Source organism: Siphateles boraxobius, unplaced genomic scaffold, assembly GCF_051911475.1.
Source record: "Siphateles boraxobius isolate OS27281-9 unplaced genomic scaffold, OSU_SipBor_1 12, whole genome shotgun sequence".
NCBI classification, from domain to species: Eukaryota; Metazoa; Chordata; class Actinopteri; order Cypriniformes; family Leuciscidae; genus Siphateles; species Siphateles boraxobius.
Window position 1 is genome coordinate 14832382 of NW_027508722.1, and position 26133 is coordinate 14858514.

Here is a 26133-nt window from a genome sequence, read left to right on the forward strand (position 1 = left end):
TCTAAGAGAGAATGCTGTGTTTTGACACGCTCCATATATACCAACATCTCACCGCAGCGTTATAAAGATCAGAGGTAAAATAAACTGTAGAATTTCTTCTGTTGAGCTGCTTCTCATGCCGAAACACAGTGTAACCTTTTCTTATTTTCAAAATATAGAAATATTCATTTATAAACATTTTAGAAATATTTTGCTTTATTGTTCATCAGTGTACCAATTACAACAAGAAGCATCAAGACCAAAGAGGATCACATGTCCTCAGGAGGTAAGTACAGAAAAAATTTGTGTTAACACTCCCAAGGTTTTTCAAACATGACTCATATTGATTCAGTCTGCATATCTTTTACTAAACACTGGAGCTTATGTTTAGACTGTCGCCGTGTTCACAAAATGCTCTCATCTTGTTAAAAAGACTTACTATTAGAAAAGCTTGTTTAACCACCTTATGACCCGTTTGACAAAGTGATTTGTGTTGAAAACTGTATTTCTCAATGTGTTTCCCTCTCTTACGTTCTCCTCTCTGGCTTGCAGATTGAAAGCAGACCCAAATACTATGGTAGAGAGTGAGTGTCTAACTTTATTGGTGGTGCTTTGGAAGCAAAGCATCAATATTACTATTCCTCTTTTTACTTCTACTAGCTGTCTTTACTTCTTACCCACTTCCTTCAAGTATGCATGTGAAATTTGCTGAGAGTTACCAGAATTTATTATTTAAGCCTGTAATCAGTGATGGTGCACATTGATTTTGTGTAGTGATGTGTGTGTGGGTGCTAATATGAATGAATGAGGAAAAGACTGTGATTTATGTCGTGTCAAGCAAGTTAGAGTGTTTGTGCATGTGAATATGTAAGCATCACAACAGTCTGTGCTGTGTTTTTGCATGTGTGTGTACACCAGGGTAAATAATGGTGTCTCTGTACAGGTTCCATGGTCTGATTTCCAGAGAGCATGCAGATGAACTGTTAGGGGGGACTGAAGGTGCTTATCTCATCAGAGAGAGCCAGAGACAACCAGGAACTTATACACTTGCTTTGAGGTACATTCCATTCCAATCCATCCATCCATCCATCCATTCATCCATCCATCCATCCATCCATCCATCCATCCATATACAGTAATATAATATGCAGTACTACTTGTCTATCATTCAGATTTGGTGGCCAGACTCTGAATTACCGACTGTTTTATGATGGAAAGCACTTTGTGGGAGAAAAACGTTTCGAGTCGGTTCATGATCTGGTTACAGACGGTCTCATCACTCTCTATATTGAGACCAAGGCAGCAGAGTACATTGCCAAGATGACCACAAACCCCATCTACCAGCACCTGGGTTATACTTCTCTTCTGAGGGACAAAATAACTCACCGACTCAACCGGACCCACTCTGAGCCCAAAAAAGTTACTTTCCAACAGAATGATAAGGTAAGGTGCATACCTCTTCAGATATAGATTATAATGTTCTTACCATGTTACTAAAGGTTATAGTGTGTATCAGCAGTGTATGAAATATGAATTAAGGATATAATATACTGATAATCACAATACATTATAATAAATCCTTGGTCATTGTGTGCCAAATAAGATGATGAGGAAATTTGTGACAATTTTTGTTGAAATCATTCATAAAAGTGCTCTGTTTTTTGTGGAATCCCACAGGGCTTTGTTTTAGGACCTCTGTTGTTTTAATTGTATTTGTTAATTATAGTCTAGACTTGGGATAACTTTGGCATTTTTTGCTTGTTATTGAACATTTCAGCCCTCAACACTAACCTGCAGTAATGCTGTAAATTATTTTTCCTTATCTGAGCCGTCGTTGGCATTTGAGATGACATTTACATGCAGAATTCAGTGAGAGAGTTACAGTAATCGTAAATGCACATCTCTGTGTCTGTGTGTAGTAATAACAGGACATTGACACTGGCACTGCTTCATTATGCATTTTCCCATAGATGTTATCAAGGTTTTATTGATAAGAGTTAACAGGCACCGTATCCATTCATTTAGTTTTTGAAATATTATCCACACATTTTCTTTTGACCAAATTATGGTGTCAGACACCATCCTTTCACAAATCGTTGTTAGAATGGTATTTTGACAAATGAGCAGGAGCATTTCTTTGTGTGCATTTGGAAGATTAGAAAAGTGGGAGAGTGTTTCAGCATCAGGGTGTGCATCTTTGATGAATGATAATGCGATGAATGTGTTGTTTCCTCTCTCATTCATCAGACACACTGTCTGGTTCACTGACAGGAGAGTTTTATCAATTCAGTCAGGTCCACCGCTACCTTTTATAAATTCTGTTGCCTCACTATTGAGGTGAAATAGCTCTTCATAAGAGCTCTAAGTAAGCGATGATCAAACCATTCTTGAATTAGTCAACAGAAGTGTTTATCCCCCACAATCATGTTTGTATAGAGAACATTTGTTTTTGTTTACTGACACCAGACAGAGAATTTTAATTGGCTTAAGGATTTGAATTCATAAAAATGAACAACACACTTCAACAAGTGGAGTTGTTTCATCTTACAGCTTGTTCAGATCTCCACTAGAGGGCAGCGTCAACAAGCTGTCAAACTGTGAATATTGATTTGTATACAGTATATACTTCAAAAGATCTGCTTTGTTGTAGCCCAGTATTCCCAATATTTCAGTATTCTTAGACTAATAATGCTGGGATTCATGATAATAACTTTGCAGTTATAATTTTAATTTTGGTTGTGATATACTGCTGCTTTGTTATAGTGTGACTACAATTCTTACAGACTTACTAGAATCTTCCTATTAAAAATGTCTTTATTAGTGTTATTTTAGTATTATTTATACTGTATACTACTATAGTATTTATTCATAATTTTAATTAGCGTTCATTTTTATATTTTGTCTTTTTTTTTATTTTGTCCTTTTTTTTGAATAGCTATAATTTATTTCTGTTTCAGTCTTAGTCATTTTAGAACTTCAACTTATTTTATTTCAGTTAGTTGGCAAGTTTTTCAATTAATTATTTTATATTTTATTTCAGCTTTATTTAAGTATTTATGAATATGACCTATTTATTTAAATTATTTTTAGTAGTTTTAGTTTTGCTTTAATTAGCAATACTCTTAATGAGCTACCATTGTGTTTTAACGATGTTATTGTTATGGATCTATATTTAAGGCTTTTCATGATAATTGGCTCACCCTGGAAGGCTTAGCCAATTTGTTACAATGGATAAATGTTAATCATCATCAACCTTTACAGTGACCTCACATACGCTGAAATCCTTTTAACTTTTGTGTCTCGATTTACCTGTGCCTTACCATTTACCGGTTTCATTCAGGGACCAGAATCAGGGTGTGTCGTTCTATGACGACAGATTTCTTGAGCGATGACCTGTATGAACCGTTCACCTTGCCTGTTTGGTCATCTACGCAGCTCAGAGTTCACATGGCACTCTTCCTCTAATAACAGTAATCGCTGAAATGTTTTGCTGGCCTGGCAAGTTCCACCTAAAACCACTCGCTGATGATGGATTGGAGTTATTAGAATTAGCGCTGAGCTTTGTGGTGATTTTATCATTGTTGTTTACATTATATTTCAGCACTGCAGCTTTTAAAATGAAGGATTGGAATTATCTGTTTTTTTACTTTCCTGCGTTGGTCTTACAAATGAGTCTGGCTCTTACGGTCACAGTGTATTGGTGGTTTTATTATTTGGCCGGTTTGACAAAATTCATTTTTTGGCCTTCATTTTTAAATGTCTTTTCTTAGAGTATAAATGAGAATCTATTATGTCATTTACAGCCTGGTCTCCAAGATCAAGTATTGATATAGAAAATCCCTAATATTACAGCTGTGCTGACAGTGATAGACAGTATTTTGAATGAACTGAATAGTCTATTAAATGAATGTAGCACAATTCCCTCTGTGTGTATTGCATAGGATTTGTTTTTGTACTGTACATACTTTATGTGCCCTAGTTCTCTCTGTCTCCTCATCTGTGGGGTCTCTAAAAAGAGACTAGGCCTTATTGTCTCCCTTTTGTGTTTCGCTTTTGAGCCTCTTTCATTAGGAGACAAGAAGCCATCTGCCTTAGGACAAAAAGTCTTGCTCATACACTTTCTGTGCGCCCCATCTCCCTCTTCCCCTGTATCACTGTATGTGACTCACCAACATCCCTTTATCTTTTCTTTTGAGTGTATAGCTTCAACGTGTGACCCTCAGTAAGTTACTGTTTTTAGTGGTATTGCAGTTTATGCTGTCTGATGTTGGTTTTCAGTTTGAATTTTTGAGATCCTCATCATTGGCTGTGCATAACTGTGCTGGCCTAGCCTAACCTCTTGTGTTAGGTTATGTTGTAAATGCACATTTTGAATGTTTTTTGAGTAAATAAGTGTGAAATAATAGTTCATTTGTTGTAGTTTAGCAATGTTGTATATCTCATTTGTTAAAATAGAGCTATTCATGACCTTGTGAAAAAGAAGTGCACTTAATTGTATTATATATGCACTTGTTCAAATTTTAAAAGTATAGTTTTATTAAACTGTACTTGGAAATAATATAATATTAATGAAATAAAAAAAAGTATTCCTATTTCTCAACACACTTACAGAAAGTACACATTTTTTGTCAAATTAAAAGTTCTACTTTAAAGTACATTTTAAATCATGGTTTAATAATCTTTTGTTATGCTTTGAAAGAAGTACACTTATTTGTGTGTTGCACTGTAAAACATATATTTTCATGATTTGTTATTACAACTTTTTATCTTTTGTCAAATGTACTTCTATAAATAGTGTGGTTCTGTTAACATGCGTTGAGTTTCTCCTTCATTGTATAAACTCAAATTTTTCATTTCAATGAACTCAAAATTTAAAGTCAACAGATAACTTACTTTAAGTTAAACCAACAATATATTTTTAAAAGTGTATGTGTTATGTGTTGACTAACATACAAAAGCAAATTAATTAATTATAATTTTAACGGTATTATTTGATATTATATTTAAAGTAAATGTATTTTAAATGTACTTAATTGCAACTTCATCATTACAAATGTGTAATTACAATAAATACAAGTTTCAATAGAAAAGACATTAAAGTATATTTAGTTTACAATAAATATGTCAGTGCATTTGGCAATACACAATAATCATATTATAAAGACAATAGAAGTAATTATGAAAATACATATAAAGATGTAGGCTACTTGCATAAGTGCTATTTAAGTGGGTCAAAAAAGCTATTCAAATTTCAGCTAAATATATTTAATATAAATGTAATCTATAATACGTTTTAATTTAATTGCAGTTAATATGTAGTTAAGTTTCTGAAAACATTACATTTAGTTCGCACTTATATGTACTTTTAAAGTACCGGTATATTATTTCCGTAATACGTTCTGTTTTTTAAAAGTATGCTAAAGTGTAATGTAGTAACTTTTTAGCAAGTAATGTCATTCTAAAAAACTTATTTTACTCATAAAACCAAAAGGCTGCTATTGTAAAAAAAAAAAAAAACATAGGAAATTCCAGAGGGAATCCGTTCTAGGACTACAAACTGAACAGCTCTATATTGATTATAAAATTGCCATTATATTGGCCATCAGCTGCCTTGTGCCCTAGATATTGGCATCGGCCGTGAAAAACCCATATTGGTCGACCACTAGAGCACATGTTAACTGCCCTGTACCCCCAGCACACAAAAATTTGTGTCACCGTGGAGGTCAGCAGCAATAAAACCACACCAGCGCTTTTTTAGCAGTGCTCATACTTTTACTCGGAACAACCCTGACAGGCTTCCACTCATCTCCACCTCACTGGGAAATCAGGTACTTCATGTCCCTGAATGCGGCATATCTTAAATATGTGAGCCGTAGCCAGTTTGCTTTTCTTCCTCTTCAGCATTCTTTCTTTTTTACTCATCAGATCTCCATTATTCTTTCCTAATCTCACCATTTTGTTAATCGATGTAATCATGCAAATGACCGGCCACCCATACTAGGCCCGAAGTTGTGCTGTATCTGTGAGGTTAGCAAGTCTCATGTGTGTTCTTCAGGATGTTTCCGCAAATACCCAGACAATGATGCTGGATTCGGCATCAGCCTCCTGCTGAGAAGGGTCACGGTCCCCCAGCCTGAAAAATGAGTCTCGCTCGGTTGTGGTCTGACAGTGGAAATGCAGCTCCTTATTTACACCTAGTACTTGGTAACATCCATCTTAGATGAACTGGTCACAAGGGTTGATGGTCCTGAGATCGGAAGTTTAATTTCTTTTAAAGACAAATTCATTCGCTTGTTTAAAAAGTTTAAAACGCTTGTTTTAACATAGTGGATAATTGACAGGTACTGCAATTAGGCAGTACTTAAAGGGAAAGGACCTTCGTTCATCTTCGAAAGATGAATTAAGATATTTTTTAATTAAACCTGAAAAATTCAAGTCCATGCAACCAAAATTTGTATGCTTCAAAAAGATATAAAAAGTAATCCATATGAATTGATTAGTTTAGTCTTCTGCAGAGATATGTTCACTTTATACACGATGAACAGATTTGATGTACTGTAGGCTTTTATTCACAGAAGCTCAAACGTGCTTGCTTAATGGCCGAGAACCAATGAGGTTTGTTCTTGTGCTTCAAGCAAGTACAGTTAAGCTTCCATTGACCATATATGATGTTTCGACTACATTGTAAAAAAAAAACATAAATCAAAATGTACATAAATCAAAGATTATTGGAGTATGTTTTACAAGAAAATACTATTTCAGTCTCTCTACAGAAGAAAACACCAAAAATTCACAGCACCTAAAAAAGTCCAAAAAATCTAGATGTTTAACCCTTCGGAGTCTTGGGCTATTTTGGCCGTTTTTGAGTACTTTTATTTTTTTTTAAATTTTGCAACATAAACAAATGTTTACCATACCAATGTTTGGTATAATTTTTTTCAGCACAACATCACCTATATGATCAGACAATTAGTTTTTCACTTTGATGTACTCTATCAACATACTGGACCCAAAATCACACAAAAAACACAAAATCCGAATAGAAAAATTATAGCTTTTCTACTACAAAAAACACAAACATGCTCAATGAAGCATTTTAAAAGGTTTAAAATGTAAACACAAGTTGTAAATGTCAACATATACAGGTACAATTCAGATAATCAACAAATATACAAAAAAAATATGATTTACAAAAAAAAGCGGGTGTAGCCATAGGCTTTTTTTCTTTCTTTTTAGCTCAGCCACTTTTTAAAAAAATGTTGTGCACACAATTATTCAGAGAACTATATTTAAGGCCTTGCATTCCCAGAGTATGAGGGTTCGCAAATAGTGCAAATACAACATAAAAAATGTAAAATTGAGATAAAATTAAACTATATGCAGCAAAAAGCAGGTGTGGCAATAGGCGTTTTTTCTTTTCTTTTTTGCTTAGAAACTCTACAAAACACTTCATGTACAATTACACAGATAGCTACATTACAGGGATTTCATTCCTTGAGTAAGAGGGGTTCCTCAATAGTGCAAATATACCATACAAAAGGTAAAATTAACACAAAATCAAATTATACATACAACTATTTACAACAAATATCAGGTGTTTTTTTATTTTTATTTTTTATCTGTGCCTCTCCTCAAAACAGTTTATCTAAATCTACTCCTAAACTACCTAAACTACTCCTAAACTACCTAAACTATCTACACTACTCCTAAACTACTCTCAAAATCTACTCAAACTCTTCCAAAAACTAGCAATAATCTCTCTCTCTATATATAACGTATATATGTCTCTCTTTATCAACTCCGTAAATCCTCTGCCTTTCAATTTTGCGTCTTAGCTCAGTTGGCTCCTCCTCCATTCCCTCAAACGTGCATCCTGAAGAGCAGAGTCAGCAGATTCACACATTTTTCTCCGTTTTGTTTTATGACAAAAAACGACGAAGTTATTAGAATAAATGCAACGCCTGTCGCATCCCATCTTGCGTTCTTTTACGAACGCGTCAGTATTTTTTTATATAAAGTTTAAATTATCATATCTCCGTTTTTACTTGGTCTATCAACACAAAACAAAAAGTAAAATAGAATTTCAAGCCAGCACTTTCGACAGAAGTGGACGGCAGCGCTCAACGTGACTTTGTTTTTATGCTTCGACGTCTTAAACTGGTCATGTAACTTGATCACGCCGGCGTGATCTGCGACCCCGAAGAGTTAAAGCACAATAATCCATATAGGCAAAAAAGGCCCACAGACTATAAAGGTGAAAATGCCACAAAAGCCCATGCATATGCAAGAAAATGGCTTTTTGAATAGCTGTCCACTGTAGTGAGCTCTATGTGTGAAAAGGCTAAAGCAATACTACGCCCCTGTTTTTCAGTGACCCCCAAATGTGGTTTGAGTGATCCGGATCACAAAACATTTTGAATCCTGTTTTGCGCTACCCACTTTTGACTAGATTACCTGAAATGGATGACAAGATTAGGTTTAAATGGGGTATTTAAACAAGTCTGAATCCCTAAACAAAGGGTTCTGGTACTACAGGATTTTTCCGTGATGCAGGATTACGACTGTAAGGTGCCTAAATCCTGATCCGATTTGTAACCGAAGTTACCATCAGAAGTGAAGAGACAGAGAGAGGACTAGAAGGCTAAACCCCATAAAAGTTTACGTGCTAGACAGAGACTTGACCTGATAAAGACCTTTTTTTTAAGAGAACCTACTCTTCTCAGTGTAAATCTCTGATTTAAAGCATGTAAAGCTGAGCTCTTTGGCTTTGAGATGTAGGACTGTCCGCACTCAAGGGAACTGCAGTGGAATCGTGTATATAATTAATAAATATATACATAGTGCTGTCAAATTGATTTATTGCAATTAATCACATCTAGCATAAGTTTTTGTTTAAATAATATATATACACACAGACACACATTTGTAAATATAATAATATATGTACACATATAAACAAAAACTTTTATGTTAGTGGCGATTTGACAGGACTAATATATATATATATATATATATATATATATGTGTGTGTGTGTGTGTGTGTGTATGTGTATGTGTATGTGTGTGTGTGTGTGTGTGTGTGTGTGTGTGTGTGTGTGTGTGTGTGTGTGTGTGTGTGTGTGTGTGTGTGTGTGTGTGTGTGTGTGTGTGTGTGTGTGTGTGTGTGTGTCCGCTTGTCATGTGTGGGGCTCCGTAGTAGTTAACAATAATAATCCTGCTGTGTTCTGGATTCCATTTATCCTACTGTAGAAACCTGTTGAGATGTATCTACAAGACTGACACATTCCCTCCTCCCAATGTCCCCTCTCTTGTGTTGCCACTCTGTCAGAGTGCTGAATGTGTGCTATTGTTTGAGACACACTCCTGCCCCCAGGCAGCCCACCCACCCACCCCCAGCCCAGCCCTGCTCTGCTCATGCAGGACCAGGCTGTCCCCCTTCTCATTCGACCCAGATTACCAAAGAGTGAAGACGACAGTTGCCTCTGTTATCCCCCATTCCACATCATTGTCATCTTCCTGTATAGAGGAGATGCAGGATCTTCTAAGGACCAGGGTCCTGGTTGTTGGCACTAAGGGGTCAGCAAAAGGTGAATTAGCCCCTCACAAAGCTAAGCAGAAGGACCGTAAGCACCAGGAGTTGTTGGCGTTAGCTCTGGGGGTGAATCTGGGCAGTAAAGGTGCCCTCCTCTGGAAGCCTCTAAAGATTTTGGCTTGTTCACAGATCACCCCGTCACCGCTGAGCAGACGCACCACACTCAAGGATGGACCAGAGAAACACTGCAACTACGAGAAGATCCACAACTTTAAGGTAAGTACTGGTTGTGTTGCGACAACTGTACGTCATGTCTGAATTATGGTAACTAAACTACTGCTCAAGAGTTTGGGGTAAGTAAGATAAAAAAAACAACTTAAATTCAGCAAAGATGCATTCAATTGATTAGAAGTGGCAAAGAATACTGAAAAAAGATTTTCACAGTTTACAAAAAAAAAATACTGATGAAGCACAACTGTTTTCAACATTAATATAATAATAAATGTTTCTTGAGCACCAATTCAGCATATTCAAATGCTTTCTGAAGGATCATGTGACCCTGAAGACTGGAGTAATGGCTGTTATTTAAATTGTAATAATATTTCACAATATTACTGGGGATGTCATCTCGCAACTGCGATCATTTGACATGTAGAACATTTTAATGTAAACACAAATGTTTCATGCAGAATTCTCAGTTATTTTAGTCAGCTTGTATTAAAGGAATAGTTCACTTAAAAACGAAAATTCTGTCATCATTTACTCACCCTCAAGTTGTTTCAAACCTGTTACCGACATTCTTCAAAATATCTTCTTTTATGTTTAGCAGAAGAAAGAAATTCATACAGGTTTTGAACAACTTGAGGGTGAGTAAACGATGACAGAATTTTAATTTTTAAGTAAACTATTCCTTCAAATGTTGATATTGCACACACTGAATATGTTTTTTTTTTAATTCCTGTGTATACCTGTATATATGTTTGCGATTTCTCAAATGTTCTGATTGGATGGTTAATTTATTTCTTTATGTGCCGCTACTATGAGGTTGTTCGAATGTTTACTAATGTCTCGTTCAAATGTTTATGTGCTGACAGCGTTTAAATGCATGGTACTGTGAGCCTCGTATCAATAAGCCTAAATCTATCCTATGAGCCTAATTGCCTAGGCTTTTAATCCATTAACAGCGTTATTGATTGATTAGATTGATCGCACAAATCAATAACCTCTCGCTGCTGAATGGAGTCTCCCATTTCATGCCTTTTCAGTTTCTGAAAAATTACTGAGGCTGAGAATGAACTCAGTGTATCATCATCTGACTTTTTTAAACTGTAACAAAGCAAAACTGAGCAATCATCTGACTTCAACGTGTCACTTGGATGCTTCCTCATAACATCTTCATCATTATGTCACCTCCAGTCATAAGAACATCATGGATTATTCAGTATCCACCTCCCTCATAAGTGTTCTCACTCAGGCTGTGTTCCAAAACCTAGTGGGCTCACTCAGTAGGTAGAGTTTTTTGTAATTTATGTTGTCTCCTGAGATTTTTTGTTTCAAAGAAACAGCCACAAAAGACCGACTACTCTCCGCCTACTGACCCAATGAGTAAACATTATAGGCACGCTAGCCAGACGGGATTTAACCAATTTTGGTTTAAAGATGAAAAACGTTCTCTCACCATTCCTGATTTCTAACACGCACTCACAGCGGCTGTCAGAGCAGAAATGAAAGCTGATGCTCTCTGTATGATTTTCTGTCATCTCCAGCCGCATTCATATGTCAACTGCGCAAGCTTATTTTGTCCATTAGATCGAAAGATCTGAAAAAACCTATACATTTACCCGCCCATAGACCCTCCCCTTGAAGAAATCAGGACAGAAGTGGTTGAAAGTGGACAAAAGAGACGGATTAAAACACCAGGTGTAAACTGAAATGTGTCTCCCTCGTCTACTTGAGATCCGATCGACAGAAACACATTTTAATACCAGCTGTAAGCAGGGCCTAAAAATAATTAGGCTAATAAAAACTTTAATGTTTAGAAGTAATAAAATAAAATGTGTTCCCTATCGGTCAGTCACTACAACGTAGGTCATGACTGACCAATAGGAATCTCGCTAGAGAGGCCAATCTACTTCGAGTGAAACTAAAACAAGCCAATACACATTGGCGTGCAATCATTTGCATCAGCTGCGCGCCCTCGTTAGCGCGGGTATAAACGAGCAGCTGGTGCGATTGCACACTAGCTTTTTGCTTCGGAGCCAAGCACTTCGTATGCTGAACAGAGTGAATTTGAAAGCAAGCCTCTTCTGGATCTCTCCACTTTTGTGCGGGCGTGACGGCACAACAGCGCGAGCGGTCTTTTTCTCTTCTCTCTCTCTCTTCTTTGTTTGTTGTTTTAAAACTGAGCAAACAAAAAAGCTGTTTTCACGGCTGGTAAGGTGCGCGGTTAAAGCGCTCAACGGCCGTTTTTACGGCTGGTAAGGTGCGCGATTAAAGCGCTCAACGGCCGTTTTTACGGCTGGTAAGACCAGCGAGAGAGAATCGCGCACAGACAGGTGCACATTCCTGTCTGTGTTCGCTGTGACCGTTCCCCTGCGTGCTTCAGCACCAAGGAGAGCAGTCTCTAAAAGAGCTTACACAGATAGTTTGCGTCTTTTTCAAGATGACGTTCTATCTATGTGTTTCTGGATGCGGTCGTTACCTGGGGTCGCGGGATGGTCACGATCGCTGCCTTGTGTGTCTGGGCCTCGAACACGCACAGGCAGCGTTCGTGGATGAGTCATGTACCCATTGTGGGAAGATGACCATCTCGGAGCTGAGGTCGAGACTCACGTTCCTGCAAAGGGGCGGAGTCCCCGTGCCTGCACCTCGTTCCAACCCCCCTTCGCGGGTTGCTTCGGGCAGTGACACGGGTGACCTGAGGATTACAGTGAGCGCGCTTCCTTCGGGGAACCAACCCCCTAGGAACCCTCACTCCTCTCATGCTCCGCAACCAGTTGAGCTGCCAACGGAACGTTCTGGACCGTCCTCGAGATGTGTACCGGTCGTTTCGTTCGGCGCTCCCTGCGACGACCAGATGTCGATCGCTGCATCGGAGGGTGGGTCAGACCTCTCCGCGGACGACGGCTCGGAGCCGCTGCCTCCTTCAGGTGTGCCAGCGGTGCCCGAGTCGGACCCGGAGATGATGGCCATGCTTTCCCGGGCCGCCAACAGGATCGGGCTCGTGTGGAACCCTCCACCGTGTCCCGAGCCCTCGAGGTTGGACGATTGGTATCTCGGGGTGGCGCGCGCTGGTTCTCAGCAACCCACCCCAGTGCCTTTCTTCCCGGAGGTGCATGAGGAGCTCACAGGGACGTGGACGGCACCTTTTACTGCCAGAAACCGTCTCGGTGGATCCTCCTCCCTCACCACCCTTGATGGCGGGGCAGCTAAGGGATACACGCGTATCCCGCCAGTGGAACGGGCCGTTGCTATGCAACTGTGCCCTAACTCCACTTGGCGTGGAGAACCGTGTCTTCCTTCCCGGGCTTGTAAGTACTCGTCGGACCTGACCGGCAAGGCTTACAAGGCCTGTGAGGAAGCTGCCTCTGCCATGCACGCCATGGCGTTGTTGCAGGTTCATCAGGCCAAGGCACTGAAGGACCTGCACGAGGGTGGTCATGATCCACAAGTTCTCCAAGAACTTCGTGCCGCAACTGACCTCGCGCTCCGTGCGACGAAGGTCACTGCGCGGTCAGTGGGTCGTGCGATGTCCACACTGGTGGTCCAGGAACGCCACCTCTGGCTGTGCCTGGCTGACATGCGGGAGACCGACAAGATCAGGTTCCTTAACTCCCCCGTGTCCCAGACCGGCCTCTTCGGCGACGCGGTCGAGAACTTCGCCCAGCAGTTCTCGGCTGTACAGAAGCAGACTGAGGCCATTAGACACATCAGCTGCTGCCTCCACCCCACCGCCCGCGGCTCCTCGGTCTGCTCGTCGCCGTGGGCGTCCGCCTGCGTCTGCCCCTGCTCCCGCGCCGCAGCAGCAGCCTCCATCCAAGCGGCACCGTGGAGCCAGTCGCAGGCAGGGCGCCCCGCCCGTCCAGGCCCCCGCCAAGAGGGGCGGCAAAGCCAAAGGTAAGCGGCCCTAGGACGGGCGACCCAGAGGTGGAAGGGACTGCTCTCCAGGAGACGATGACTGCATCGCTCCCTCCCCCGGAAGAGGGCCGGGTGGAAAATCCTTTGTTTCGTTTTGTTTGTGTTCCGCCGCTGGCCTTAAAACCAGCGGTACCCAAATTTTCAATAAAAGAGCGGTTTCTATCATCTCTGGGTCCGAAGAGGGCCCGGAGAGTAGTGGGGGGTCAGAATCCTCACCACTCTCATCCGCCTCTTCTATCGCCAGCCGGCAGCTGCGTACGGTCCGAGAACGCCATCGAGCCGCCTCCCGCACCTCCTGCCCCGTGGAACCAGGTAAGTGCTGCACAGCACACTCAGACCCCGCTACGGGCCGCCTCCCAGAGAGAGCCTCCCGAGCTGCGTCCCTGTGTTCCACCTCGCTGCCCCACTCCGGGTACGCCTACGGTCCCTTTGGTCCCGCTTGTACGGTCTCTGCGAGCCTGGTTAGCGCTCCCCAGGCCGTCTCGCTGGCTCATTCGAACCATCAGGCTCGGCTATGCGATTCAGTTCGCCCGGCGTCCCCCCAAGTTTCGGGCCATCCACTCCACTACAGTGAGAGCAGCCGATGCCCATGTCTTGCGTGCGGAGATCGGAGTCCTACTAGAGCCGGTCCCTCCAGCCGATATGAGGTCAGGGCACTACAGTCCCTACTTCATTGTACCCAAGAAAGGTGGTGGGTTACGACCGATCTTGGATCTGCGAGTTTTGAATCGGAGCCTCCACAAGCTACCGTTCAAAATGCTCACGCAGAGACGCATTTTCGAATGTATCCGTCCCCAAGATTGGTTTGCAGCGATCGACCTGAAGGACGCGTACTTTCATGTCTCGATTCTTCCTCGACACAGGCCATTTCTGCGCTTTGCGTTCGAGGGTCGAGCATATCAGTACAAAGTCCTACCCTTCGGGCTGTCCCTGTCCCCCCGTGTCTTCACGAAAGTCACGGAGGGGGCCCTTGTTCCCATGAGAGAACAGGGCGTTCGCATCCTCAACTATCTCGACGACTGGCTCATACTAGCACACTCTCGAGATCAGCTATGCGAACACAGGGACCTAGTGCTCAGGCACCTCAGCCAGTTGGGTCTTCAGGTCAACTGGGAAAAGAGCAAACTCTCCCCTGTGCAGAGGATCTCTTTTCTCGGTATGGAGTTGGATTCGGTCGCCCAGACAGCGCGCCTCACAGAGCAGCGTGCTCAGTCGGTGCTGAACTGCTTGAACACGTTCAAGGGCAGGACAGCGGTCCCACTGAAACTCTTTCAGAGGCTCCTGGGGCATATGGCAGCAGCATCAGCGGTAACCCCGCTCGGCCTGCTACATATGAGACCGCTTCAGCACTGGCTTCACGGCCGAGTCCCGAGATGGGCGTGGCGTCATGGCACTCACCGGGTGGCAATCACACCGGCGTGCCGCCAGACCTTCAGCCCGTGGTCAGACCCCTCGTTCCTGCGGGCAGGAGTCCCCTTGGAACAGGTGTCCAGGCATGCTGTGGTATTCACAGATGCCTCTGCCACCGGCTGGGGTGCCACGTACAACGGGCATGCAGTGTCAGGGGTGTGGACGGACCCTCAACTGCGTTGGCACATCAACTGCCTCGAGTTGCTAGCAGTACATCTCGCCCTGACCCGCTTGAAAAGACGGCTACAGCGGCAGGGACGTGCTGGTCCGTACGGACAACACTGCGACCGTTGCGTACATCAACCGACAAGGTGGTCTACGCTCCCGTCGCATGTCGCAACTCGCCCGCCATCTCCTCCTCTGGAGTCAGAAGCATCTGAAGTCGCTTCGAGCCATGTATGTCCCCGGCTTGCTCAACCGTGTGGCCGACGAGCTATCACGAGCTGTGCTCCCGGGAGAATGGCGACTCCACCCCCAGGCGGTTCAGCTGATCTGGAGAGAGTTCGGGGAGGCTCAGGTAGACCTGTTTGCCTCCTCAGAGACCTCCCACTGCCAGCTGTTTTACTCCCTGACCGAGGGAACACTCGGCACGGACGCACTGGCACACAGCTGGCCCCGGGGCCTTCGCAAATATGCGTTTCCCCCAGTGAGCCTACTTACGCAGACACTGTGCAAAGTCAGGGAGGACGAGGAGCAGGTCCTTCTGGTGGCTCCCTATTGGCCCACCCGGACTTGGTTCCCAGAACTCATGCTCCTTGTGACAGTCCCTCCCTGGCCCATTCCTCTGAGGAAGGACCTTCTGACTCAGAGACGGGGCACCCTATGGCACCCGCGTCCAGACCTCTGGAAACTCCATGTCTGGTCCCTGGACGGGACGCGGAGGTTTTAGGTGACTTACCCCCTGAGGTACTTAACACCATCACTTCAGCACGGGCGCCGTCCACGAGACGTGTTTACGCCCTGAAGTGGAACCTGTTCGTCAAGTGGTGTTCTTCTCGCCGAGAAGACCCCCGAAGATGTCCGATAGGGTCTGTGCTTTCCTTCTTGCAGCAGGGGTTGGAGCGTAGACTGTCTCCCTCCACCCTCAAAGTACATGCTGCCGCTATTTCAGCTTATCACGACCACATAGATGGCAAAGCAGTGGGAAAGCACGACCTGGTCGTCAGGTTTCTTAGGGGGGCGAGACGATTAAATCCTCCTCGACCCCCCTCCATACCCTCTTGGGATCTTTCCCTGGTGCTTCGAGCACTTCAGGATGTTCCCTTTGAGCCTCTGCAGTCAGTAGACTTAAAGCTTCTTTCCATGAAGACTTTGCTGCTGGTTGCACTGGCCTCTGTCAAGAGGGTAGGAGACCTGCACGCATTTTCGGTCGACGAATCGTGCCTAGAGTTCGGGCCGGGTGACAGCCACGTGGTACTAAGACCCCGGCCTGGCTATGTGCCCAAGGTTCCTACCACTCCCTTCAAAGACCAGGTAGTGAACCTGCAAGCGCTGCCTTTGGAGGAGGCAGACCCAGCCCTGGCTTTGCTCTGTCCCGTTCGCGCTCTGCGTATGTACGTGGACAGAACTCAAAGCGTCAGGACCTCAGACCAGCTCTTTGTCTGTTACGGAGGCCAGCAGAAGGGAAAGGCTGTCTCCAAGCAGAGGATGGCCCACTGGATAGTGGATGCCATCGCCTTGGCTTACCAAGCACAAGGCGTGCCCTGCCCGCTCAGGTTGCATGCACACTCCACGAGAGGCGTTGCATCCTCCTGGGCGCTGGCACGTGGCTCCTCGCTAACAGATATCTGTAGAGCTGCGGGCTGGGCGACACCTAACACGTTCGCTAGATACTATAGCCTACGTGTAGAGCCGGTGTCCTCCCGTGTTCTCACCCTAGACGGGTAGAAGCACTGAGAGGTCTGGCTCTGTCGGCTTGCTGCACCCTACTGTGCACCCTTATTGCTCCAGAGTAAAACCTGTTGAGTCCTCCAAAACCCCTCGGCCCGGACTTGGCGGAGCGTCCGGCGCCAGGCCCTTATCCGCTGAATCCTTGAGAACCGGATCTGGGCTGGGTTCCATTTGTGTGACCCTACGGGGATCCCATATGTGTATATTCCACGGCTGCTCCTATCGGAAGCCCGTGTCTTTCCCTTGGGCTAAGTCACCCATTATTTCATATGCAGTACAGCCTTCGGCTAGTCCATATGCATTTCCACATAACTCTTTGAAGAAGTGGCTTCCGCAGCGTTCCTTCCTAAACAGAAAGGGCACGCTTTCCCAGTGTTATCCAATATCTCACTGTATGGGTTATTACGGAACAACAGTGTCAAACTCACTCTGTGTAAGCCTCCGCCTATCGTCCTTCCAGGCAAGAAGGTGTAGAGGCTTGCACGGGGGCGCTGGATGGGGTGCAGCGGCTGTGGCGCTTTGGTAGGGATTCCTATTGGTCAGTCATGACCTACGTTGTAGTGACTGACCGATAGGGAACGTCTCGGTTACATATGGTAACCCTCGTTCCCTGAGGGAGGGAACGGAGACGTAGGTCCCGTCGCCACATCCGCTGCCGCCCGCCGCGGCGGCCAGCTTCTCAGGCTTGGCTCCTCAGCAAAAAACTACTGTGCAATCGCACCAGCTGCTCGTTTATACCCGCGTTAACGAGGGCGCGCAGCTGATGCAAATGATTGCACGCCAATGTGTATTGGCTTGTTTTAGTTTCACTCGAAGTAGATTGGCCTCTCTAGCGAGATTCCTATTGGTCAGTCATGACCTACGTCTCCGTTCCCTCCCTCAGGGAACGAGGGTTACCATATGTAACCGAGACGATTGTTACATAAAATAGAACTAGCTTCATTACCTAAAAATAAAATTGAAATAAAATCAAACAAACTGGCAATTTTTCCCAAATTTCATGTTTGCTATGCATATTGAGTGCTATTTGTTTGATGCGCAGAATTTCTGCCTTATTTAGGGTTCAAATTGGTCACTTATTCGGTAGTATTTCAGAATGTAGACAGCTCTCTAGGTTTTGGAGAACTGCCAGTAGATGTGGACACAGATGAGAAGTATTGTAATTATGATATTTATATTTAAGCATTCAGACACCTGGGCTTTGTTCCAAAAACCCTGTGTGTTACGTCTTTTCTTTTGTCAATCTTTGAGTTGTGTTTTGACAGCACAAGGGCGTGCTTGGGAACATGCTTTGCGTGTGACTTTCAGCAGGTTGGTAACAGATGCCAGACACATTATTTTCCCTAGCAATCCTGTAATCTGACTCACATGTATTTTAATTTAAAAAATCAAGGCTGTGTCTATATGAGGGTCCACTCTATTTACATTCTTACAGCATCACCCTCTAGAGTTTACTTACAGGCTTGATTATTTCCTCTGAACTTTGACAAGGATCAGTTTTGTCTCTGAGTCTGTTCTTATGGTCAAACTGGCCCTCGAGAGCTCGTTTGCAGTTCAGGGTTTGACAGAGGTGGTGGGGTTGACACTTTCCTGAGCTATAGACAACAACTTAACTTGTCACTGGCTGTCGTTTCCTAAACTACATTAAACGTCATGGTTGTGACATTACATAAATACACTGAATTTATGACCCAAGAGTAAGTGTACCTTAATGCAGGCAAAAGTTTTAATCTGTTAAGTATTTCCCGGTTCTTTGCAGAACTTTTTTGATCATTGCATGGTGGCAATTTTTTATTGATTTATGTTTTAATATTTTCAATATATATATTTACATTTATTTTTGTTTTTATGTGTTGTTGAATTTTTTGTTTTCTTTTGAGATTTTTGAATCGAAATGAAATGAATTGTTTTAATATTTTTGTTTAGTGTTATGTTTTTGTTTTATTTTAAATGTATGTTTTTAAACTGAAATTAAAGTTACACTATGCAACTTTTGGCCCTCTAGTAAAACTGCATGCATTTTACACAAGAACGTTTTGGTTTTGCTTTAGCTCTGCGTGGCTGTGCGTATGAATATGGTTATCCGACTGCTCATAAAACATTCAGTAATAGGCTTTAGAGATATAACCAGTTTAGATGGAACGGATCTCAAGCTATGCTGAAGACATTTCTGTAGCTTTACGCATTAATAGAGACAATACTTCCTTGAAAATAAATTCCAGCACAGCGCTACAACAACCATAATGAAATGACCCTACACAATAGATAATGGTTTACAACTCTTTAAGAGAGCTATATATAGCAATTAATCTGTTCAATAAAATACCGTACTCACCTGTAGATTAACCGCCATCTCCGCATCGCTTTTACAACATTTCAAATCCCTCAGTTTGCGCCATTTCCAAAAAGCCAAGTCCATGTTGATTCTTGTTTTATTACGAGCTCTTTCGCCTTCTCTTTTTGCTAGCAAACTCTCCTCTGTTCAGCGTTCTTTTTTAACGGGTAACTTCCCAGAGATTGGAGATTTAACCGCTCCATGTCAACCTTTCTCGCTCGCTGTGAGAATTTACCTATGCCCCTCCCAAACCATACACGCGTCATGCATGGGCGAGTGACATATGTGCGCAATTTTCCGTGAAAACCCTCGTGTCAGGTATAAAATATAAACACTTGCAATATGCTTACCATAGTGAATCAAGGTTAGACAAAAACTTGTTTTGGAAGCAGTATTGATGATGTGTCGAATAGATTAATGAACATCACTCTGCCAAAGTTTATAAAATAATAAGCCAGTGGTTCTTTGTACATTATAGGTCTAAAGTATAAATGTGTTGTGCTTTGATCTTTATGTTTGTCCAGTCTGAGTGAGACAGGTATTGTTAGCTGTCAGGTACAGTGAGAAAAACTCTGGAAATGTCATCAAGTGTTTCTGTGGAACTTTTAATTGTGAGCGTTAGCTGGAAATGAAAATGTAGGGATGAACAAATCACTGACATTTTGTGTGTGTGTGCATGAGTTTTCAAAGTGTATTTCTGAGCTTGTGTGTGACTCATGATGACAACTTTGTGTTTGGTGTAGGTGCACACCTTCAGAGGGCCGCACTGGTGTGAATACTGTGCTAACTTCATGTGGGGTCTTATCGCCCAGGGCGTCCGTTGTTCAGGTAACCCTCCACCAATCAAAAACTCTCCCACACACATAAACTGTCCGTCAGAGTTATGACATCAGCAAAGGAGCTTTATTCATATCAAGTTACAATCAATAGCCGCTCAAGATCCAGATAATTTCTCATGCCCTTCTGGTAACAATGCGCAATTGCCTGTAGAAATGTTCCAATGTGCTGTGGAAACCTGAGGCTAAATAATGAAAGTGATACCTGGGACAATAAGGGTTTTAACTAGAATGCTGGTGTACGGGTAGTACTCTGAATTCCTAAATGACACCTGGTCCAAACCAGTTGAGTGCGTTCTGTTGAGTGTTGACTATTTATAGATGTACATACTGTATATACCAGAGTATTGTGAGATAGGCACACCCATGTGAACCAGGACAGTCTCCTTGTATTAACGCTAATTGAATCAGGCTACACATGACATAATATAAAGACGTGCTTAGATGCACATACTGTATCAGTACTGTATCAGAAAGTATGACACTTTATTGGTTACTTTGTAGAAGTGACATGTATGAATTATGCAATAACTTTAGAACTAAAATTTGAATTAAAATTCTTTAAAATTGAAGAATTTATATTGTTCATTCAAGTTCGATCATAACAATAAACTAATCTTAATGGGATAGTAAAAATGAGGACATTGGAATATATGTCATTATTTACTCACCCTCATATTGTTCTATCCAAACCTGTATGACTGTGGAACACAAAAGATGTTTTGTTTGTTTTTCTGTTTTTTTTAAATGGTGAACAATGCCTTTAATTTATACACACATTTAAAAAAAATTGTGTTTGTATATAGAAAGTAACCTCAAAGTAGCCTATTAACTATATAATTTAATATTATTAATTAACTTAATGCAATTGTTATTAATTAATGAGATGAATAAATGTTATTAAGTATTGTTCATTCATATTTTATGTTAGTTGTGGCATTAATAAAGGGATAATGTACTGTCAGTCGCTCATTATCGCTAAATAAACCTTGACAGGGTGATTATCCTTATAGGGATAGTTGACCTTAGAATGAAGATGAAGTCAGTTTTTTTGTTGTAATTAAAAATGTAAAAAAAAATTCTATTAAAAAACAGCCATATTAAATCGATAACCATCTTCGATACAGGATGTTCTTTGATGTGCCCTAGATAAACAAATGCACCATAATGCCATGATTACAGGTTTGGTCAGATCTCATGTTAACATGGCGCTGGTTATTGTTTGACAGCACTTTCCCAAAACACTCTGTACGTAAAATCAATCCAGTCACAAGGCATGACTGTTGGTTTGTCTCACTGTAAATGGTCTCACCCATTTGGGCCATTATTCAAGCCTTTTCTTTTCACACAGGAGCTCTTATTTCACATTGACCCCTGGGCGAGCCAGTGTCATCAGACACATTGAGAATTAGAGCAGAGTTGAATTTGTCCCCTGGCCCATATGGAGGAACACAGAGTTTTTTCTTATCTTTTCTTTATGGTGTAAAGATGTGAAGGAGGGGTCCAAGCAGGCAGTAAAATGGACAGAGAGAGTGATTAATGGGATTGCTGAAGATGAGGAACAGTGGGACAGCATGCGAATGCTACTGGAGACACAAAGAAAGACCACCCTTTTTCCACACACACTGTCTCTGTGTCCCTGCAGAGTATCAAACCAGGTTTATTACACCTAAAATAACATGAAATCTGCTTACTATTTTTCACATCTTCTGGTGGTGATAAAACATATCTGTTGAGTTAAATGGCACTCATTTTTGCACTCATTATTTGTTGAAAAATTCTTGCTACGAAGAATGTTTTTACATTTTAAATTTTTTTTTCAATAAATTGCGAAACATCGCCACTGATGCTTGGGTGTGGTTCCCTGAGCTGTGCTATGGGTTTCCTAGGGTGTTCTGGGTGGGGTACTAGCTCAAGTAAAAACAAAATCAGATCAGTTGAGGTGTGTTCATGTGTGTAGCACAAATGGTGCAGGGCACATTACATGCCGAAGTTTAATACCTTAAGGGGTTGTTCAAATATCTAACCCTGAATATGAGCAAGCATCAGTAATAAGGAAAAAGGTCACATTTAACAGTAAAGTTCAATGTGATAACATTAGTTCATACAATGGTTGACATGAAATAACAATGAACAATACTTTTACACCGTTACCCCATAATTAAGTATAAATCAAGTGTAAATAAATAATAGTTGATATACTATGAACAAACATGGACAACAGGGGTATATTTATAACTTAAAATTCATCCAAAACTTAAAATTCGCTCATCATTCCAAATTCTTGTGTTTCTTTCTTCTGCATAAAAGAATGATTTAGCTGTTTTTGTACAGTATAATCATTATGGGAGCCAATAGTTTCAAGTGCCAAAAACAGCATAAAGGTAGCATGTGACTCGACTGGTACATCCAAGTCTTCTGAAGCAACACATTCAGCTTTGTATAATGAACAGATCAAAAGTCTTTATCATTCTAGGAATATTGTTCATGTAATGTGCCCCGGGTTCAATACAAGTTACGCTCAATCATTGTATAATGTTGATTACCACAAAAATTAATTTCAACTTGTCTCTCCTTTTTGGATAACAATGGCCTGATGGCAAACTCGCCAAAAGTCACTCAAGGTTATGTTCTCAGATTGACAGAGCCACTAACGCAACAGCATGTGACGTATATTGTTACACTTTACCACCCAGCTTGACTGACACTCACCTGTCTCTGCACGTATACTTTACCCCCGAGGATATACCCTGGATCAGACACACACACACATACACACAAACTCTTCGGCTCTCCAGTCTCTTGGAGTCTGTCTTTTTGTCTCACGGTCCTCTAACCCTTTGACCTGTTGCTCTTGCAGACTGCGGGCTGAACGTGCACAAACAGTGCTCCAAACTAGTGCCCAGCGACTGTCAGCCGGACCTGCGCAGGATCAAGAAGGTCTTCAGTTGTGATCTCACCACGCTGGTAAAAGCCCACAACACGCCGCGGCCAATGGTTCTGGACATGTGTATCAAAGAGATCGAGCACAGAGGTACTGATCGCTTCTAAAATGGAGTGCTATAAATAATCAGAACATTTTCATTCTTTGTGGCCTTCAGCAAGGCAATTAATCACTGTCTCCCTGTCATATTAAAATGCGTAAAAAGACGAATTCTTAGATGCCAATCTTAAAGCAACAGGAAGATGAGCTAACATTCTTCACATTATGACTTACTGGTTGACGCCTTTCATTAAAGAGAGCAGTTCTCAAAATGTATTTATTTGAGAGAAAAACAACAATGAATGCTACAACGAAAGTGATCAAATTTTACAATTTAAAATTTTTTGTTTTAATCCAATACAGATAAATGTGTGTATGTGTGTTCTTAGGCAGCAAGTGAACATTTTGTCCTCAAAGTTAATGTGTTACGAGCAGGAAAAATGGGTAATAAAATGCTCAAGGATTTGAACAAGTTTGACAAGGGCCAAATTGTGATGGCTAGACGACTGGGTCAGAGTACCTCCAAAACGGCAGCTCTTGTGGGCTGTTCCCAGTCTCTGCAGTGGTCAATATCTATCAAAAGTGCTCCAAGGAAGGAACAGTGCTGAACCGGCAACAGGGTCATGGCTCATTGACGCACGTGGGGAGTGAAGGCTGGCCCGTGTGGTCCGATCCAACAGACGAGCTACTATAGCTCAGATTGCTCAAGAAGTTAATGCTGGTTCTGATAGAAAGGTGTCAGAATACACAGTGCATCGCAGTGTGTTGCGTATGGGGCTGCATAGCCGCAGACCAGTCAGGGTGCCCATGCTGACCCCTGTCCACCGCCGAAAGCACCAACAGTGGGAACGTGAGCATCAGAACTGGACCACGGAGCAATGGAAGAAGGTGGCCTGGTCTGATGAATCACATTTTCTTTTACATCACGTGGATGGCCGGGTGCGTGTGCGTGTGCGTCGCTTACCTGGGAAACGTTTGGCACCAGGATGCACTATTGGAAGAAGGCAAGCCGGCAAAATTTAGATATCTTTTGACCTAAATGAGGTCCTAACTGAAATAGCCATGGTTACCAAACATGCAAGGTGATTTACTAAGGTTTGCACTTGTCAATTCACTGGAATGTGTGACCTTATTTACCACCCAAAAAAGCACATCTTAAACCAGACACTTATTTGCGCAACTTTCCATTCCCATCAACGCTTTTTTGGAATTATGCTCTAACGCTAATTTGCACTGTTTAGTAAATCTGGCCCTCACTCTTTTATTCTTGCACAGTGTAAAGGGCATAGATATGTATACATAGATGCTACATTCGACCACTCTAGACACGTTGACGTGTATGCCATCATGGAATGGTTAACATGACACTGTTCATCACTCCCACTAACAAATCAATTAAATTTATTCAGAAAATGTTACAGCATTATGCAATATATGGCTGTGAAAACCGCTGAGCTATAAGTTACAGATGGAATGGGATAACCTCAGTGGTGAAAATGTACTGGTTTGTGTTTTATGTAGAACTCAATATGCAACATCCACATGGAGAATTATCACATCAAAGATTAACTAAATGATGTGAAAATCATCCGCTAATGTCTTTTGCATATATATATATATATATATATATATATATATATATATATATATATATATATATACATACATGTTAATAACTAAGTTGCAGATGCACAGTCGACTTCCTGTCGGGTGTCACAGACCAGATTTGACCTTTCCAATGTTGAGAACGGCTTAGATTATCATATATAAACTCAGCAAAAAAAGAAACGTCCTCTGACATTCAACTGTTTTTAATTTCAGTAAACTTAATGTGTGTAAATATTTGTATGAACACTAAAAGAGTCAACACCATAAGATATAAACTAAAAATGTTTCACAGACATGTGACTAACAGAAATAGTATAATGTGTCCCTGAATTAAGGGAGGCTCAAAATCAAAAGTACCAGTCAGTATCTGGTGTGGCTACCAGCTGCTTGAAGTACTGCAGTGCATCTCCTCCTCATGAACTGGACCAGATTTGTCAGTTCTTGCTGTGAGATGTTACCCCACTCTTCCACCAAGGCACTTGCAAGTTCCTGGACATTTCTGGGGGGAATGGCCCTAGCCCTCACCCTGCGGGTGCCCGACTTGCTCAATGGGATTGAGATCCCGGCTCTTCGCTGGCCATGGCAGAACACTGACATTGCTGTCATGCAGAAACTCACGCACAGAACGAGCAGTATGGCTGGTGGCATTGTCCTGTTGGAGGATCATGTCCGGATGAGCATGCATAAAGGGTACCACATGAGGGAGGAGGATGTCTTCCCTGTACCGCAAGGCATTGAGATTGCCTGCAATGACAACAAGCTCAGTCCGATGGTGATGTGATATACCGCCCCAGACCATGACGGACCCCCCACCTCCAAATCTATCCCGCTCCAGGGTACAGGCCTCGGTGTAACGCTCATTCCTTCGACGATAACAACAAATCCGTCCATCACCCCTGGTGAGACAAAACCGTGACTCATCAGTGAAGAGCACTTTTTGCCACTCCTGTTTGGTCCAGCGAAGGTGGGTTTGTGCCCATAGGCGGCATTATTGCTGGTGATGTCTGGTAAGGACCTGGCTTACAACAGGCCTACAAGCCCTCAGTCCAGCCTCTCTCAGCCTATTGCGGACAGTCTGAGCACTGGTGGAGGGATTGTGTGTTCCTGGTGTGACTCAGGCAGTTGTTGTGGCCATCCTTTTCCTGTCACGTAGGTGTAATATTCGGATGTACCGATCCTGTGCAGGTGTTGTTACACGTGGTCTTCCACTGCAAAGATGATCAGCTGTCCTTCCTGTCTCCCTGTAGCGCTGTCTTAGGTGTCTCACAGTGCGGACATGGCAATTTATTGCCCTGGCCACATCAGAAGTCATCATGCCTCCCTGCAGCATGCCCAATGCACGTTCACGCAGATGAGCAGGGACCCTGGGCATCTTTCTTTGGGTGTTTTTCACAGTCGGTAGACAAGTCTCCTGCGTTTTTAG

The 26133-nt window shown here is 42.4% G+C and overlaps 1 protein-coding gene and 1 pseudogene across 1 annotated transcript in view; one reads left to right on the forward strand and one right to left on the reverse strand.

The window, feature by feature from the left end:
- The window catches only part of chn2 (chimerin 2), a 51792-nt gene that overhangs the window by 21266 nt on the left and 4393 nt on the right, over positions 1 to 26133 (forward strand). Inside the window, exons 3-9 of the mRNA XM_077209212.1 lie at positions 210 to 265; positions 532 to 563; positions 923 to 1036; positions 1152 to 1422; positions 9701 to 9787; positions 20027 to 20111; positions 22980 to 23153. Of these exons, the coding sequence (XP_077065327.1) occupies positions 210 to 265; positions 532 to 563; positions 923 to 1036; positions 1152 to 1422; positions 9701 to 9787; positions 20027 to 20111; positions 22980 to 23153 (819 nt within the window). The remainder of the gene's footprint in view (positions 1 to 209; positions 266 to 531; positions 564 to 922; positions 1037 to 1151; positions 1423 to 9700; positions 9788 to 20026; positions 20112 to 22979; positions 23154 to 26133) is intronic.
- Positions 25305 to 26082, reverse strand: LOC143713664 (uncharacterized; annotated as a pseudogene).